Source organism: Clinocottus analis, unplaced genomic scaffold (assembly GCF_023055335.1).
Source record: "Clinocottus analis isolate CAN_PGR_092001 unplaced genomic scaffold, fCliAna1.0.p SCAF_14, whole genome shotgun sequence".
NCBI classification, from domain to species: domain Eukaryota; kingdom Metazoa; phylum Chordata; class Actinopteri; order Perciformes; family Cottidae; genus Clinocottus; species Clinocottus analis.
This window is the reverse complement of record NW_027175865.1, coordinates 5,676,571-5,692,844: the sequence shown is the minus strand read 5'-3', so window position 1 is coordinate 5,692,844 and position 16,274 is coordinate 5,676,571. Positions and strand designations below refer to the sequence as shown.

The window sequence follows — 16,274 nt, the reverse complement described above, 5'->3', positions numbered from 1 at the left end:
TGACTGCCTGTAGATATGATACTGCAAATATCTAGCGTAATAAATGTTGTGCAGTGGACCTACTGTACATGTTAGAGCTGTACTATTGTGTTCAACACGTAAACACACAGCAGGCCTACATGTAGAGAAAGCTGCGGAGCGCGCGTCTCACGGACCGCCCTCTGATTGGTCCCCTGTGGAACAGAGGCGGGGCTTGCGGCTGTGGGCATTTCACAAAACCAGCCACCTCGCAGCTCGCGCTTTCATTGACTACGGATGTGTCGAGTTAACCTGATCTCTCTCGTGTATTGTTTTTGTGTTACTGCTGCGCGTATCTCCTTGCGTTTGGTTGTCTTGTCGCTTCACTGCACGTGAAGTCGTTTGCAAACCGTGCAGCCTCGAGGTGCGTGGACGAGCTCCTCTCGGTGAACTTTTTTTTTTAGTTGCTTTTTTTTTTTTCTTTTTCTCGCACAACCTACCTGAGTTGTGTTTCCTCTCTGCACGCCTCCACTCCTCTCCACCATGGATTTGGTCTGGATTGTGGGCTTCGTTGTGAGCGTCTGCGCGTGGTTTGCGTCAGCGGAGCGGCACAGCGTCTACTGGAACAGTACGAACCCCAAGTAAGTCTCTCTTTAATCTGGGGTTTCCTCTGCTCATGCAGTGCTTTGAATCCACCTTTTGCACTCGCTTCAACGACTGTTTTGGCATCTTTAACATAAAATCAACTTTTATTCTGTTTTTTTTTTGGTGTGTGCAGATCACATCACAAAGTCCATACTCTGATGCGTTGGAATAGTTTTGACTCATGCATATTCAGCGAGCTACTTGTGATGAATTCGTGATGGGGGCAACTGGCTGCGGTTGTCATGATAATGCAAGACAGTTGGGAGCCTCTCTCCCTCCCTCCTTCCCCCTCCCTCCTTTTCTGGGCTCGAACCTGTTATTACGGTGCTGTTTACCTGTAACTCTTTGTCTAACCTGTTGAGATTTAATCCATGTCGCAATGTGTGTACCGATGCTGCGGGATTAGTTACACCATATATTTATGTATCTCTGTGAAGTGACAAGAGAGTTAACAGCTCCTACTTGTGAGGGAGGATAGCTCCTTTTTTAATTGGTGTGTGTTTGTGTTTGTGTCTCATGGACAGAGAAATGCAAGGATTGTTTTGTATTCCTCTTTATTTCAGGACTTTATTAAGTTGGATATATGAATACTAAAATACAGTTCTTTATTTGGACTCCCTTTGCACAGATGTGTATGTGAGTTTCCTTATTGTAAGAAGGAACAATAGTTTGATACCACAGTTAAAAAGTCAGTTGTTTGATGTTGTTGAATCCTCATCCAATGAGCTGGAATCCTACAAGAGAACCCAAACCCCTCCCTCTTGTAAGTGGTCATGTTTGTTTTTTTTTCCCTTTCTGGTCTGACTCACAGCACAACGTGTTGAAATATCATATCCTCCCCATCTGACAGAGAGTCCGAACCGTCTGTGTTGGAGTGGGAGGTTGCCGTGTCTCCTAAATCAAGAGATATCACTTGGGGTTTACGTGGCTGTCAGGGAGACATAGGGGTGTTCATATTTCAGGTGGTAAGACGAGTAATAATGGTGTGTGACAGAGACGGAGGAGGTAACTTGAGGCCTGCCCAGTAGGTCACGCTGTGGGGGAGAGAGATGGATTGCTCAGGGGAGGAGGAATTGGAGCTCAGATTGTGGGGGGTTAGGGGCCATTCGGAATAAGTGGGGGTCAATTAGAATCATGTTTGATGGTGGCCAGAAGGGGGAACGAGGAGAGTCGAGTCTACACACCACAAACGAACTTCTCCGCGCAACCCAAACACAAACACACCCACTCGGGACGGGCAGGCACAAACAGGGCCTCCTGGCAGACAATCACAAACAGGCACACTCAATCACAACATCTGACAACGCCATCTAAATCAATCAGTCTCCCGCTCTCTCTCTCTCCGCACACATGTGTTGTCTTGGTTACAAACAAGCAGATATTCAATAATGCTGCCACAAGCTGACATTCAACCACCGTTTCCCTCCGACTCTCCCCAGCGGTTGAAACTCCAGCGTGCGCTGTTGTCGGAAAGGTCACAATTACGGCGTCAAAGCCCTGAAAATCAGATGGAAAGTCCCAGATGGAAAGGGTTTTTATTGTTTGCCCGCGCTGTGATCATGCCTGTGTGTGTACATACTAGTAATCCGTGATTTTGCACTTGCTATTTTTTCTTCCGGATGACTGTGCTAAATCTCCCCCTTTGGCTACTCTTAATCCCGTATTCGCAGAAAAAGCACAGAGTCTCTGAGATGTTTTCATTTGGTGCTTTTTCCTCATTCCCAGCAATCCGCTCTCCCCTTTGACCCGTCACTTCGTACAGCGTGTTGACGTCCATCTTTTCTCTCGTCAGAAAGCGTTTTCCATCTTTCTTTCTTTTTTTTTTCCGGTTCATTGTTCCGTCTTGTTGGTTGGAAGGCTGTCGTTAATCAAATTGATCCCAGATTGATCGCTGTGGTGCATGTGGTGCAGGCTCATTTCCTTTTACACAGAGCGTTTGTTGAGGGATTTAGCAACACACACACACACAAACTCGTATATAGGTCTATACATGCATAGTTGCCAGTGGTGTGTGTGTGTGTGTGTCTTCCAAGGTCATCCCTGTCTGTACTTTAATGACCACTTTGTTCCAGCGTGAGTGAACTCTATTGCTGACTGCGAGTCTTTCAGCACCCGCTGACCTTTTTACTTGTTAGTGTGTTTGTAACCTTTGTGTCTGATTAGCAACAGCTTAATCACCAGCACCGCTTGATTCCCAGAAAGAGGCTCACCAGTTTGCCCAGTTCATTCGGGCCCCTGCATGCCAGCGTGTGTACGTGTCTTTTGTCAAATATGCGTGCGCGCGTGTGTGTGTGCGCATGTGTGTGTGTGTATTTACAACATCACCAGATTTGTGTGACTCACACACTCTTATACACATTAACCTCACTCATCCACACACACATGTGCCACACAGTGGTGATTGATGTTAACATCGTCCCAGGAGCCCTCTGGACTCCAATAATCTGCTCCTTCCTCCCTTTCCCCCTGCTGACAGAGCACCAGTAGACACCTCCCCACACACACACACACACACACACACCTCCCTCCTCCTCTTTGTACCTGTCTCTCCCTCTCTCCAGCACCTCCCTCCCCCTCTCCTTGGCAAAGTTCCCGTTTTTAACTTGGTTCTGTGGTCTCTAGTCCCGCGAGTCTGTTAACCGTTTCATGGCTCTCTCCTGCACATGTTTACTTTGGACATCCGCCGCATCGTAATGATGACACATTTTTAAGCTAATCTGTTCCGACTCTGAAGTTTTGGCTCTGCTTTGACTTTCTAATGAGCTCTTTTTTTATGATTCAGCTAAAACGGCAAAACACGCTTCCAAAACGTGTTTCGAACCTTTAATTGAATATGCTTTTTGAGCTGTGATTGCTCAAATGAAGGACTTCTTCAAGTTGTGTTTCCTCCGTGTGAATGTTTTTTTGTGTGTGGTATTTATCCAGTCAATAAGGGTGTTTTGTGATGCTTCCCATACAAATTGGGGAACGGTCTTCACGGTGAGCCACAGAAAGAGAATAGTAACTGGTGTGACCGATTGGGGTCAGAGTTCGCTATGTGATGAAGTGGCACAGCCTCTATCAATCTGTCAGTCATTCTGTCACGGCGGTGGTCCCTGAATGCCGGCTGCCACTCAGGCCGGCCCCTCTTCACTCGGCCGTGGCTCTGCCTCTGGGAAACTCTCATTCATTTCCCCCTCCTGTCTTTTCGGACCCCTTCGCTCCTTCACCAGCTTTTATCTCAACTTTACAAGCTGTCCCCTTTCAGTCTTTTATTTCCTCACCTCCAACTCTGGCTCTCGGAGATGGGGGAAGGAGGGAAGCCTGCTATGAGGTGTGGAATTTTTTATCGTTCTTGGCATCCATGGCGATCCGTCACAAGGCACTTTGCCCTTTCCTTCACGCTCTCCCCCCTTTCCCCTCCAACTCTCTTTCTTAAAGCTTCCTTCTTCTACCTCCATATGAAAAGCCACTCAAGTCTTCCCAGCAAACAGGTTTATTCTTTTCCACATGTCTGTCCGTGTGTGCTTCTCCCCTCTTGAGTGTCTTGCTGAAGCGGTGGAAATGGAAGCCGTCGAGCCAGTCTGAGAGCTCGAGCGGGACTTTAAATAAAGAGAAAAACAAAGGAGTTGGTTAACGTGTCTGCTTGACGTCCGTGCACGTGAGCGCGCGCGTGCATGTGTGAGATGACAGATAAGATTTGTTCGTGAGCGGCTGTGTGATTAGGTGGACACAATAGATATGGGAGTTCTGCGATTTACATGTAATCTGAACCAAAGCTAGTTTCCTTGAAAAACATCTCCGTTTTCCACTTCCTAATCCAGAATTCGCTGGGGAAAAAAACTCCCCGCCCACTTTCTCTTCAGTAAATTCCTACGTCTATCCCCATCTTTTTCTCGCATTGTCGCCTCCCACCAACCATAATCTGAATTTGTAATCTGTCTGGTGAATTCAATCTGGGGGAAATACTCTGAGAGATTGTCAAAGCGATGGTAATCGCCTCTTACAGGCTCAATGCTCATTGAAGTCTGTTGACGTTCCCGATCCTTGCAGTCTGTAATCGACAGTAGGAAGACTTTACCTCATTGACTACATTACCAGACCCCTCCCTCCCCTTACTCGCCTTAAAAAAAAGCATCTTTTTTCCCTGTTTGATATTCCCACTTGTTGTTGCCAGTGTCAATGTCTTGGTTTATTGACTGCAGCAGATAGAGAATCGGGCCAAAGGTTTTACCTTCCTGCAGGCGTGCTGTCTGTGGGTTTCCCTATGAAGTGCTGCACTTCCTGGCCACGTCTTTTCCCGGGAAAACAGCGTATCCTGTCTGCACAATAAACAATACAGTTCTCACACCGACACACGCAACACTGCGAAAAGCCTGGACTTGGAGTTGCTTGAATTTCCCACGCTTGTTTGTGGAATTAACATATCTGAACAAAGAGAACACGTATATTGTCAGTAATTAATTGTTACCATTTGGGATGTGCTCAACTGTCGAGCCGTGAGGATGAGTCGGGATCCACCCACCTCCTCGCCCGCACTGCTGTCAAATCTCTGCGTCTCTATTATGGATTCTCCTCTGATCAAAGTCACCCCAGCCCGCCCCGCCAGTGTTTCTCTGCCCCGTGCCCATCCCTGCGCCTCTTCCTTATCTTCGCAGCAGACTTTCCTTGCTTCTCCTCTTTTTAACCGCACAGAAAAATCACAGAGGATGAAAAAAAACATGAATGCACAGATTTATGAGTGTGGAGCCTGCACTTTCTTTCCGTGTGTGTGCGCGTGTGTGTGCGAGGCAGAGACAAAGAGTGTGTGTGTGTGTGTGTCTCCTCCAGACTTGTTTGTCAAGTCTTGGTGACGTTCAATGGACCAACAGTGTATATGTGTTTGGATGAGGAAGAACTAGTCTGCAGGAGTCAGATATTATCTCTGCAAATTAAGCATTGTGCTTGTTTTGCTGTGTAAATAATGCTCATTGTGTAAAACTTTTGTTTTTCTCTGGCCTTTTTTCTCTCCTTTTTGTTGAATGTTTGCAAACATGTCCACGCAGCAAATACTACCACCCCCTAGAGGTCGGTTGTATTACTACTACTGTTACTACTAGGTAAGCTGCTACTAGGCCCACTCCTGGTGGTAAACTAAACTAACCACCAGCTCAGACAAGAGTTCATGTAAAAATGAGAAAAAAGATGAGTGTGGACGTTTTGCCTCGTGGAAATCAATCCAGGGAAATCAATTTTCTTGTACAGATATTTGCCTCCTGAGAAATGTGTTGTCAGTGATGACCTTTTGTGTTCTGGGCCTTTTTTTTTATTATGAGAAACAAATGGCTCGGGGGACAGCGTGAGACTGCTGGAAAGAGCATATGTATTCATCTAAGCCTTCTTAGTCGAGCAGAATCAGCCAATTATTTCTCTGCCGGACGTAAAGCTTTTGTCGCTTTGCCGGGCAGCAAAAAGGAGCTCGGCAAGTTCAGCCGAGAACGCCGGCGGAATGCCCAATGATCCGGACAGACAAAGGTTGAATGACGGGACGGGAGAAAGCTGATTGAGATGGATGACAAAAAGTCAAACGATGCGAAGAATGAGGGTTGGAATATTGTGTTGAGAGAGGAGGAGCCGCGTGAGTGTGGACCATATTTGTTTCTATGACGACCCCGCCGTGCCCACGCGGCATTGTGCTCTGCAAACGATGGGTCAGAAAGTTGCATATTTGGAATACCATCTTTGTGATTGGTTCAGCGAGTCTCGGGTTGGGGGGCAGGGAGAGAGAGTTGACATGAGGATCTGGTTTGCTTATTGAGCGATGAAAGACGGACAGAGAGTGGGCGGGGACGGCTGACATTGATGGATGAAGAGATAGACGGATGAAGCAAAAAGCGTTTGAGCAATAACGTTAAACCCTCCCGCTTAACTAAAGTCATGATGCACCTCCGAGCGGCTTCACCTCCCTCTGATGTGCCACCTCCCTCGTGGAGGCGCGTCGCCTCAGATGTATCTTGAAAGAAATGGCTCCCTTGTGGCCGGTGTCTTTCATTACTCTGTTAACACCTCTCACTTTCCCCTCCGCTACCACGGGCACACTTACACACATATTCACAGTCAACCGTGTCTCTTCTGAACGCCAAAAACTCCGGCGTAAAGGAGTAATACCCCCTTCTCTGTGGGGGAACAATGGTAGCGGGACCACAAAAAAAAAAAAAAAAAAGCCCCACTCTGCCTATCTCGCCCCTTACTCGGTCCCCAGCCCCTCGGCCGCTGCTCCGGGCCTCGCCGTCGCCTCTAAGCCCCCGTATTAAACAGGGTCTGGTGCTGATGAATGGACCAGAGCTCAGCCTCTGCTCCACCCAATAATCCAGGCTTGGATGAGCCGATTAGATGCCCCCTCCCCGCCCCCCACCACCACCGCCACATTCCGGTTCACTCATCTGTGGTGCAGGCCAGTCACCGCATGGGTCACATTACCGTCGGGCGCAAAAACCCGCGAGGAAAATAATCATGTTTATGTGGTTGGGGTGAGCGCACAGGTCAAGTAGAGCGGAGCTCCTGTTTTTTTTTTGTTTGTTTTTGAGACGTGTCCTTTTATGGCCCTTAAAGTAGTTCTGAATCGATCTTTAAAGTGCTCGATTCCCGTCCGAGCACCCATCGCTCGAATTTTAAAAAGCACAAGGCCCCGGCGGTGCTGACTTGGAGATTGTCCGACCTTTGATCCACACTGCGGCTTCTTCGCCTCAGAGGTCCAGCATTCCACAGGGCGATAGAGTGCAGAGATGAGAGGGTGATGGATGGGTGAAAGGAGGGGGTAGAGGTGGAGAAGAAAGCAAAACGCTGGCTAGAGAGATTAAAGAAGAGAGATTAGACTCCTGCTGCTGAAGAGGCTCAAATAAATCAGAAATTCCTTCTTTGGATGGGATGAAGAGCAGCCAGGAACAGCCTGTAGTCTATTTTTCAGCAGATTGTACACACACACACATTCATACATTCCCTCACTGCTATCATCACTGTCCATTATTGGCATTTATTATCCTGCATATCACACACTCCCAGATTCCTCAGAGCGCTTCAGACGCAACACACACACACAGTCCAACACAAACAATCAGACATTTAAGAGTCTCGGGCTGAGACAGACACGCATGCACGCAATCCCTGCTTCATATCTGCCATTGCTCCACAAATCATCCATGAGTACAGAATACAACTCTTCCATGCTGCTGCTTCGGCTGACGCTCCAAGCGGCCCTGTCATAAAGAGAAAGTATCTTTGGATGAACAATGGGGGTAAATCAAGACTATCGAGACAGAGAGAGGGAAACAGTCTGGAGGAGGAAATAACAAGGTACACACACTGGGGGGGGGGGGGGGGGGGGGGCAGGACTTTGTCTGCTAAAGTGACGGTGGCATGATTTGACTCTGTTAACTAAACCTTTTCACACAGAGACTCAAGCTCCCTTTGAAGTGTGTTCTTGCGATCAGTTAATTAAGCAGATGATGTGGAACGTTTCAATGCAGAGGCGTTGGAGGGGAACAAAAGGCAGCGGGATAATTAAAACTATTTGCCATTAGTAAAATGGGACTCGCCAGCCTCCCCGGGTGCGTATTCAACCACTGTTTTCTCTGCTAAGTGAGGTATTCCATCAGTCCGGGCTCGCTGTGAATAGAGACACTGTGAGGAACGCTGGCGTCGAGAAGCAACTGTAGCTCTCGCATAGATACACTGACTGAAAGAAACTTCAAAAGGCATTTCTGCCAGCCCACGCCTATTCAAACCCCCTCCAACTCTCAGCCTAAAGGGGCTGGGAAATGGGGAGCGGGAGGGCATAATTACCCCCCCTCCAGGGCAACTTTAATACCCCTTTTTGTGTTTTAATTGCACCCCCCTTTGACCCCCTTTTGATGAACACATTGGGAGCATACCACAACTGGTTTGTTATCCGGGCTCTGCAAGAGTGTGTGTGTGTGTGGGGTGGTGTGGGGGGGGGATTGGCTTTAGGGGGTTTGTTTGTGTGTGTTTTCTGTGTTTGCAGCGGGATGATAACTCTGTCAGGCAAAAGCAGACAACAGTGTTTGTTCAATAGTGTTATCGATTCGACTGGAATTGAAAGTGGCAGGGGGAAAAAACACTTTAGCGCCAATCTGGTAAACAGAGCGTGGCGGGCAAACTGGAGATAAGCACAAAGCTGTCTGGACCATGGCAAAATGATAATTATTGCCCTCCCCCCACCCCTCCCTCCCCTCTGCCACACACACGGACCAAAAGTTGGCTGGGGCACATTATTTTCAGCACAGTTCAATGGAAGTTTCATCGGTATACACAGAAGGTTAAAAGGCAAAAAGGTTTTCGAACAGGCCTCTGTTGCCGTTATAATGGCGTTGCCGGCTAATCTGGTCATCAGCATTGAGGCAATGCAGCCAGGCGGAGAGAGGTAGGGGGGGATGGGGAGCCGGAGTCGGGTCCCAGTGTTTGGAGCCACAGCGTCTGTCCTTTTACCAGGCGGCACCAGGGGGACCCCTGGCCAAAAAAAACAACAGCAGCTAACGAGCGGCAGGGGCCCCGTGCACTTTGATCGTTCGTCACACATATGGACCGTGTCACACAAACACAAAGTCCCCAAATGCTGCTTGTTACATTTAGGGGATTTTATGAGAAAACGACAGCCCCACTCCAGTGGTGAGGTTGTTTCCCCCCACCTTGTGCTAAAGGTGTCCGATTAGCACCCTGTAGGCTTTTGGGAACTCTTAATTCTTTGAGATCTGTGGATCAGATTAAATAGCTTACTCACACTGGATGCCCGCCTCTTTCTTTGGGGTCGGAGAAAGCCTCATGAACTAGCCATGTATTCATTCCAAAGGCAACAAAACCCTATATTGGACACACATTCTCCTTGTGTGTTGTGAAAATATTGAAGTCTGTCAAATTTCTTCCATTCTCAGAGAACCCCTGGTGCTCCAGAACAGTAGGAGACGGTAACTGATAGGCATCGCTTTGGAGCTCAGTACCGGGGGAGGAGGTGTGAGTGTGTGTGTGTGTGTGTGTGTGTGTGTGTGTGTGTGTGTGTGTTCGGTGGGTGGGTGCAAATAGTAGGTAGCTACTGCTTTAGGTTGTTGATAGATGGGAATTACTGGGAAGTGTGTGTGAGTTAGTGTGTGTTGCTCGCGGCCAGCTACCGCTCCAGACCGCTGATAGATGGCTTTGGCTGAGAAGAGAGCATTAGCTGTGAGCCGCCCCCTGAGCAGCCACTCAGTCAGGGGCTAAGGGACAAAGCTGGAATACCTTTTTAATGTCAATTCCCTGGAGATAAACTCGTAATATCTCCGGCAGAAAATCCAGAAGGAGGAAGGAATCATGGGCAGTTGAGATAAGGCCAATTCAGCCGGCCTCAGAGAATACTTATTTGTTGTTTTTAAGTTAATTCATTTGTGTTTGTGGGGACATTAGAAGCAGGTTGAAAGGCGATAAAGTTGTCTGCGATTGCTCCTTTTTAAACCTAAGTCCAAGGGGGGAGGGAGGGAGTTTAGTTTACTTGAGGACCATCGTAAAGAGGGCGGAGAGGGCGGAGGAGTGACGGGAGGGATGCAGGGAGGAATGGAGGGGAGGCAGACAGTCTGACTGTGTCTCTGTATTTGTAATGAGAGGGAATGTGGTGGGAGACGGTTACTGGCCGTCACCAGACTCGTTTTGTATGTGTCCGCCTGTCTCTCTCGCCCTAATGAATGGCTTTCAAACACATGTGACCTTCATTTGAATCCATATCGCTCATCAACTCCGGTTTGTGTGTGTCTGCTTCTGTCCAATGGGACTCGTCATAATGCATTCTGACTCTTTCTCTGTGTGGGTGTTTTGTGCGTCGCCCTGCTGATGTCGATACTCATCTCCCATCTTAACGGACTAACTGACTGCTAATGTTTCTCTGTAAACATCACTCGACTCCCGGGGAACGCGGGATCAATGTGCACTCAGTGCAGCAGCAGCTGCAGCTACGCCGGCCTCACGTTCATCCATATTTATGCACATGTTCTCTGCACATTATTATGCCACTTATTGCGTTTTCCCTCTTCATTCCGCTCCAACACACACATATTTCGTCACTCACAAACACTCTCTCTCTCTCTCTCTCTCTCTCTCTCTTTCTCTCCCGCCATGTTTTATTCCCAGGCCTGTTAGACTTTCCTCTGATTTCCCCGTTGTACTCTGGCGAGTAGCCGATCAATATATAATCACAGGTTTTGAGGCTTATATTTATTACCGCTCCGATGGTATGAGCGCGGTTATCGGTCTCCTGCCGCTTGCATAACCGTCCTCCTCTGCCTCCTTCCCTGCAGGTTTTTATGGGGCGACTACACCGTGGAGGTGAAGCTCAACGACTACCTGGACATCGTCTGCCCCCATTACCCTCAGGGCGAGGTGCCACTGCTGGATGCCGAGCAATACGTGCTCTACATGGTGGAGCGCGAGGACTACGACTCCTGCAAGCCCCAGTCGTACGACCAGATGCGTTGGGAGTGTGGCCATCCGTTTGCTCCTCACGCCCCGGAGAAGTTCTCTGAGAAGTTCCAGCGGTTTACTCCGTTCACTCTGGGAAAGGAGTTTCGTCAAGGAGAAAGCTACTATTATATCTGTGAGTGTCCATATAGCTTTCTTCTCTGTGTGTTCTCTGTGTTTATCAGTCTTCTTTTTTGTTAATTCTGCTAATATTTTCACTGAGGTTTTATACTTGCATACATACCTACACTCACACATGCATATATAATTGTTCATATCCTCACAGCAAACCCGCCTCGAACATCAGCATATTAGCACACGCTCTTTGGTGATATTGACCGTTTAGCATGTTCAATAGCTTCGTTTAGCGCGTTAGCATTTGCTAATCAGCATTAAACCCAACGTACGGCCGAGGCTGATTGAGTGTCATCAGCGTTGCAGGTATTCATTCATAAACCTGTGTTAAAGTGCAAAGTCTGCGTTTGACTCGATGATGACTAAATGAAAGGTTAAGCGGCCGCCAACATTATTCCAATTCATCCTGAGGGGGACACTAATGTGTGTATCATATTTCAAGGCAACCCATCCAAAAGATTCATCATACAGAAACCATATGGGGGAAATGTCACGGCAATCAGGCTCATATTTCAACTGAAGGAAGTGAGGGCCACGTTCTGCCGTTTAGTTTAGTTTCTCTGCGAACCGTGACGCGCTGGAGCTCGGTGGCCTGCTCATTGAAGCTTGACATGGACATTAACCGGGGTGTTGGCTCAGTTTGCCAAGTTTATGCCACACTCCCCCTGCTAGAATGTAACCACACAGAGCCAGGAGTGTTGTCACCCCGACCAAAGCTGTAATTAGATGAACTGCAGGACACACTTTGCCTGGTCACAGATGGCCTCCTAAGCTTCGTCCCTGTGTCTGTCTGTCGTCAAGTGTGCGCGTGTGTGTGTGTGTGTGTGTGTGTGTGTGTGTGTGTGTGTGTGTGTGTGTGTGTGCATGCATGAAGGTGAATTAAGGGGCCCATGGAGGCTTAGTGTATTAGTTGGGATGTTAACGCCTGTGTTGTTTCTTCCCGGCAGCCAAACCTCTGCACCATCATGGACAGGAGTGCCTCAGGCTCAGGGTGGACGTCGTAGCTGCTGATGGTGAGTTGAACCGCCCTCCCGGCTGTAAGGAGAGCAGCATAGTTGTGATAGTCGAGTTAAGCTATTGTGAGACCCCACCAGTAATTGATGGCATTTTTTTTTGTTTTTCTTTCAGGCTCTCAAGAGGCCAGAGTGGCTAAAGGAGGCACAGGTGGGGCTGTAGTTGGAGCCGGGGGCGGGGTTCACAACCCGTCCAACAGACTGCCTGCAGGTATGTTTACCAACCCCGCGCCCTTTCTAAGTAACCCTGATCTTGAAACAGACCAGGCACTTTCAGGATTACGTTTGGTTGTAAATATGTGGAGCTAATGTGTCTTCTTTATCTCCCATCTTCAAGCAGATGACCCGGTGGTAATCCTGCCAGACGTCCAGAAGAGCGTGCGGTCGAACTCTGTGGCGGCGGCTGCATCCCTCTCGATGCTCTCCCTGCTCGCCCCGTCTTCGCTACTGCTGTGGTTGCACTGAAAGTACATGAAAGGACCGCTGTCGGCCGACTTTCTTTTCAGGGACTACAATGAAGACAGTCCGTGGGGATGAGACCACAGACTCGAAAAAAGACAGTTTCCCATGCCCAGTGCTGGCCACGGGGAGAGGCTTTTGAAGATGTAAAGTACAGATGGAACGTGCTGAGGAACTCCTGAGCATTAGAGACAAAGTATCTGTGCTTCATCTTATTTTTCCGAATTTTTTTTTCTTCTTCTTTTCCCTTGGAAAAACCAAGTTCTCCTTGATTTGTATTTTTTTGGGGGGGCTCTATCCAAGTTTGGAGGATAACCCGAGAAGACGATATGAAGAAGATGAAGAGGGACTTCAAGTGGCCGAAGAACAATCAAGAGCAAAGACATCAACTCTGTTTGAATTCTATAAATTTACATGGGATGAATCCACATTCGGTGGAAAAGTAATCTATCACCTTTTGAGCCAAAGATCAGTCATCTCTCCAACTTGTACACTATTCCACCCTAGAGTATTGTGTATTACTTGTTGTATTGTTATCGTAACGGTATCGAGTGGCATTGGTGTCCCAAGTGATTACTGTAAATGTAGCATCGACAGGCACGGGGGCTCGACCATGTGCTTATACACTGTAGCACTAACGCTGCACAGTACAGACACGACATACACACACGCACACAAACAGACACCCACACACTGACATCAGATGACATGAGACATAAAAACACACTCCATCGAACTGTGTTGCGTGTACATTCTGTGAAGATAATTTATAACATTTGCAGCTGGGAAGTTTTACTGTAAATACCATGTGCTCACAAAGAGAAATGTTTACTGTTGGCAACGGGGAGCGCCTCTCTCTCTCTCTCTCTCTCTCTCTCTCTCTCGCTCTCTCTCTCTCTCTCTCTCTCTCTCTTTCTCTCTCTCTCTCTCTCTCTCTCTCTCCGTCTCCCGGTAGAGTTAGGACCTGTGTGAAAGGGCGAGTGTGTGAGTTGAAGTGAGAGTAAGAAAAAGGACGCGATTTCTTGATACAAAATGTTTTTCTGCCAAAAGTGAACACTGAGGTGTGTGTGTGTGTGTGTGTGTGTGTGTGTGTGTGTGTGTGTGTGTGTGTGTGTGTGTGTGTGTGTGTGTGTGTGTGTGTGTGTGGCGGAGAGGCTGGACTTCTCTGTTTGTGGGGTCTTGCCCCTGTATTGGTTAAACCGTCTACCATGGAGCGCTGGTATCTCTTATTACTACAGGGCCCTGTGTATCATGGTGCTTTCCACTCATGTTTTCCACACAAACGTCATTCATTTAGAGCTAATAATTCACACAGTTTTGGATCATTTGAAAAGGTTATAGTCACCAGTTCACAAGAGATGAGACAAGAGATGAGACACGGCATCAAAGTTGCTAAGCACATCTTCACCTGACAGGCTGGCGTGACCAACAAAGCCCAATGGTGTATGACTACCATTGAAGTCAGTCTTTTTTTATCTGAATTCTTGTGACCTAAATTTGTACATGTGTAAGTAAAAAAAAAAATTAAAAAAAATGTATAATATGTATATATTTATATATATATATATATATATATAGAAGATTATATAAAAAAAAAAGTTTGATAAATATGCTAAATGTGAAAATTTCATGTGAAATAAAAGATATTTTTGGAAAACCCGAACAGCTTTCTTGCGTTTATTTCTTGGCCCCATGCTTGCATGTCTATGCAGTCGTCTCTCCACCTTGTTCGGCGTTTATGTGGTAATGCTCGTCTGTTTGGTGCCTTGTAGTTAAATATCTCAACAATGAATTAATGGATTGCAATTAAATTTGGTTCAGACATTCATGCCCACAGGATGAATTGTAATAACTACATAATTATGTCTGGATTTCACATCTAGCTTCATCATCAAGTCAAAATGTTGACCTGCTAGTACTAACAAGCAAATGTCAGCATGCTAACATGCTAAATTAAGACGTGGAACATGGTAAACTTCAGTACGTCAACATTGTTGTTGTAATTACGATGACACGGTTGCTTTAGCACGTAAAGTAAACGGCAATGCCGCACCAAAGTACAGCTGTAACAGGACTAGTTTGCACATGATTTTGGGTAATAGTTTAATTATAAAGTGATCCAGTTTCCCAGCATTATCCTAAATTAAAGATCACTTTCCTCTTGAATTAAGGTGATTTTGGTGCTAAAAGGCTTTCAGGAAACCCAACCCATTTCTACATATGATTACACTCAACATATCGCCACAGAAGAAGCCAATAGCTCAGATAATGAATCACACACACGCTAATGTGACAGGAGTAGGAAAGAACCAAGGCCACGGGTGGATGGAGACCAGCTACAAAAGAGAGATAAAGGTAAAACGATGAGAGGACTGTGTTTACCATTACGGTTGCCTTTTGGCATGAAGACACACAGGTGTGATCTCTCTACTGTCTTGATCTAAACCTTCTGTTGAGCCACCATCTGAGCTAAAACACCCCCCTCCCCCTCACACACACACACACACAGCTCCTCTGTTCTCCAGCCACGATAGTTTGCCTGTGTGCAAGTTGCATGACGGGCAATTGTTCCCGTCTCTCCTCTTGTCTCTCCTTTCCCAGGAGAGCTTTACGGCTGTGACAGTGAAAACAGCTGTTCCACCAAAAAAAATGTGGTGCCCCTGCCTCACAACTCCCCAATGTTTTCAAAAGGATGGTCATAAATTAGGGCCGGCGGACAGGCCCCTTAACCGCCCGACCCCAAGTAGAGGCTCCACTGAGCGGGAGCTCGTCGAGAGCAGACAATTGTTTTTATTTACTCGCTCGTTCGGCGTAGCAGCTTGAGTAAATGTGACCAGCAAGTGTGAAACCTTTAACGCTGTAGTAAATGTTGAGGGCGGTCCGCAGATAACCGGAACCAACGTGGAGCACAGACAAAGCTCCTGAGGCCATCGTGTTCACGGGCCTGAGAGGAGAAGAAAAAAAGCTCACGTTCACAGATCAGACACATTAAAAAAGTTACCGAGGTGAGCGCGAATCCAAATATCTGAATATTGGGAATGTGATCAAAGAAGATGCTCCGAGGGAACATGCTGTGAAGTAGAATGTATAATAAATCAAGCCTCAGTTGTTGCCTCGCACGTATTACCGTGACATTACTTGCATGCACAAAAGAGCTGTTCACAAAGTATTTCTAGAATCCTCAAAGACTCTTTCAATCGTCTTAATGAAAAGGAAATTACATCAGCGGCATGATGTCAAATAGTTTTCTTGCATTGCTCCAGCTGTTGCTATATTTCCAATTCAGGTTGCCAGAAATGACTCATCCCCTTGCTTTCTCCTCCCTTTGTACAATACAAGAAAAACAGAAACATGTTTTGTATCAAAGTAAAGAATGTTTCAGTTTAATATCAATATTGACGAATATTACTGGGATTCCTTTGGGTTCTAGTCTGCGAGCACCAGTGATCGGTACAAACACCAACTTGAGAAAAGAATACAATTATTTTCTAGGACTTAGGTGATCCCCTGACTTGGACATAGGAAGTGGTTTTCAGTGGAATGTGTTGACAAAAAATGTAATGTATTGCCATGACATTTTGTGCAGACATTCATGTTCTCATGAGGATG

The 16,274-nt window shown here is 47.0% G+C and overlaps 1 protein-coding gene across 2 annotated transcripts; it reads left to right on the top strand.

Moving 5' to 3' along the window:
- Window positions 1-265: 265 nt before the first annotated feature.
- Window positions 266-14,198, top strand: LOC137784674 (ephrin-A1-like). 2 transcript variants are annotated; one of them, XM_068575524.1, is made up of 5 exons: window positions 266-599; window positions 10,899-11,194; window positions 12,141-12,206; window positions 12,322-12,417; window positions 12,547-14,198. In XM_068575524.1, exons 1-5 carry the CDS (start codon window positions 502-504, stop codon window positions 12,669-12,671), a joined length of 681 nt encoding a protein of 226 aa, XP_068431625.1. In that variant the 5' UTR covers window positions 266-501; the 3' UTR covers window positions 12,672-14,198. The 2 variants fall into 2 exon arrangements, with proteins under 2 accessions (XP_068431625.1, XP_068431624.1); XM_068575523.1 differs by having other exon boundaries at window positions 12,544-14,198.
- Window positions 14,199-16,274: the final 2,076 nt, after the last annotated feature.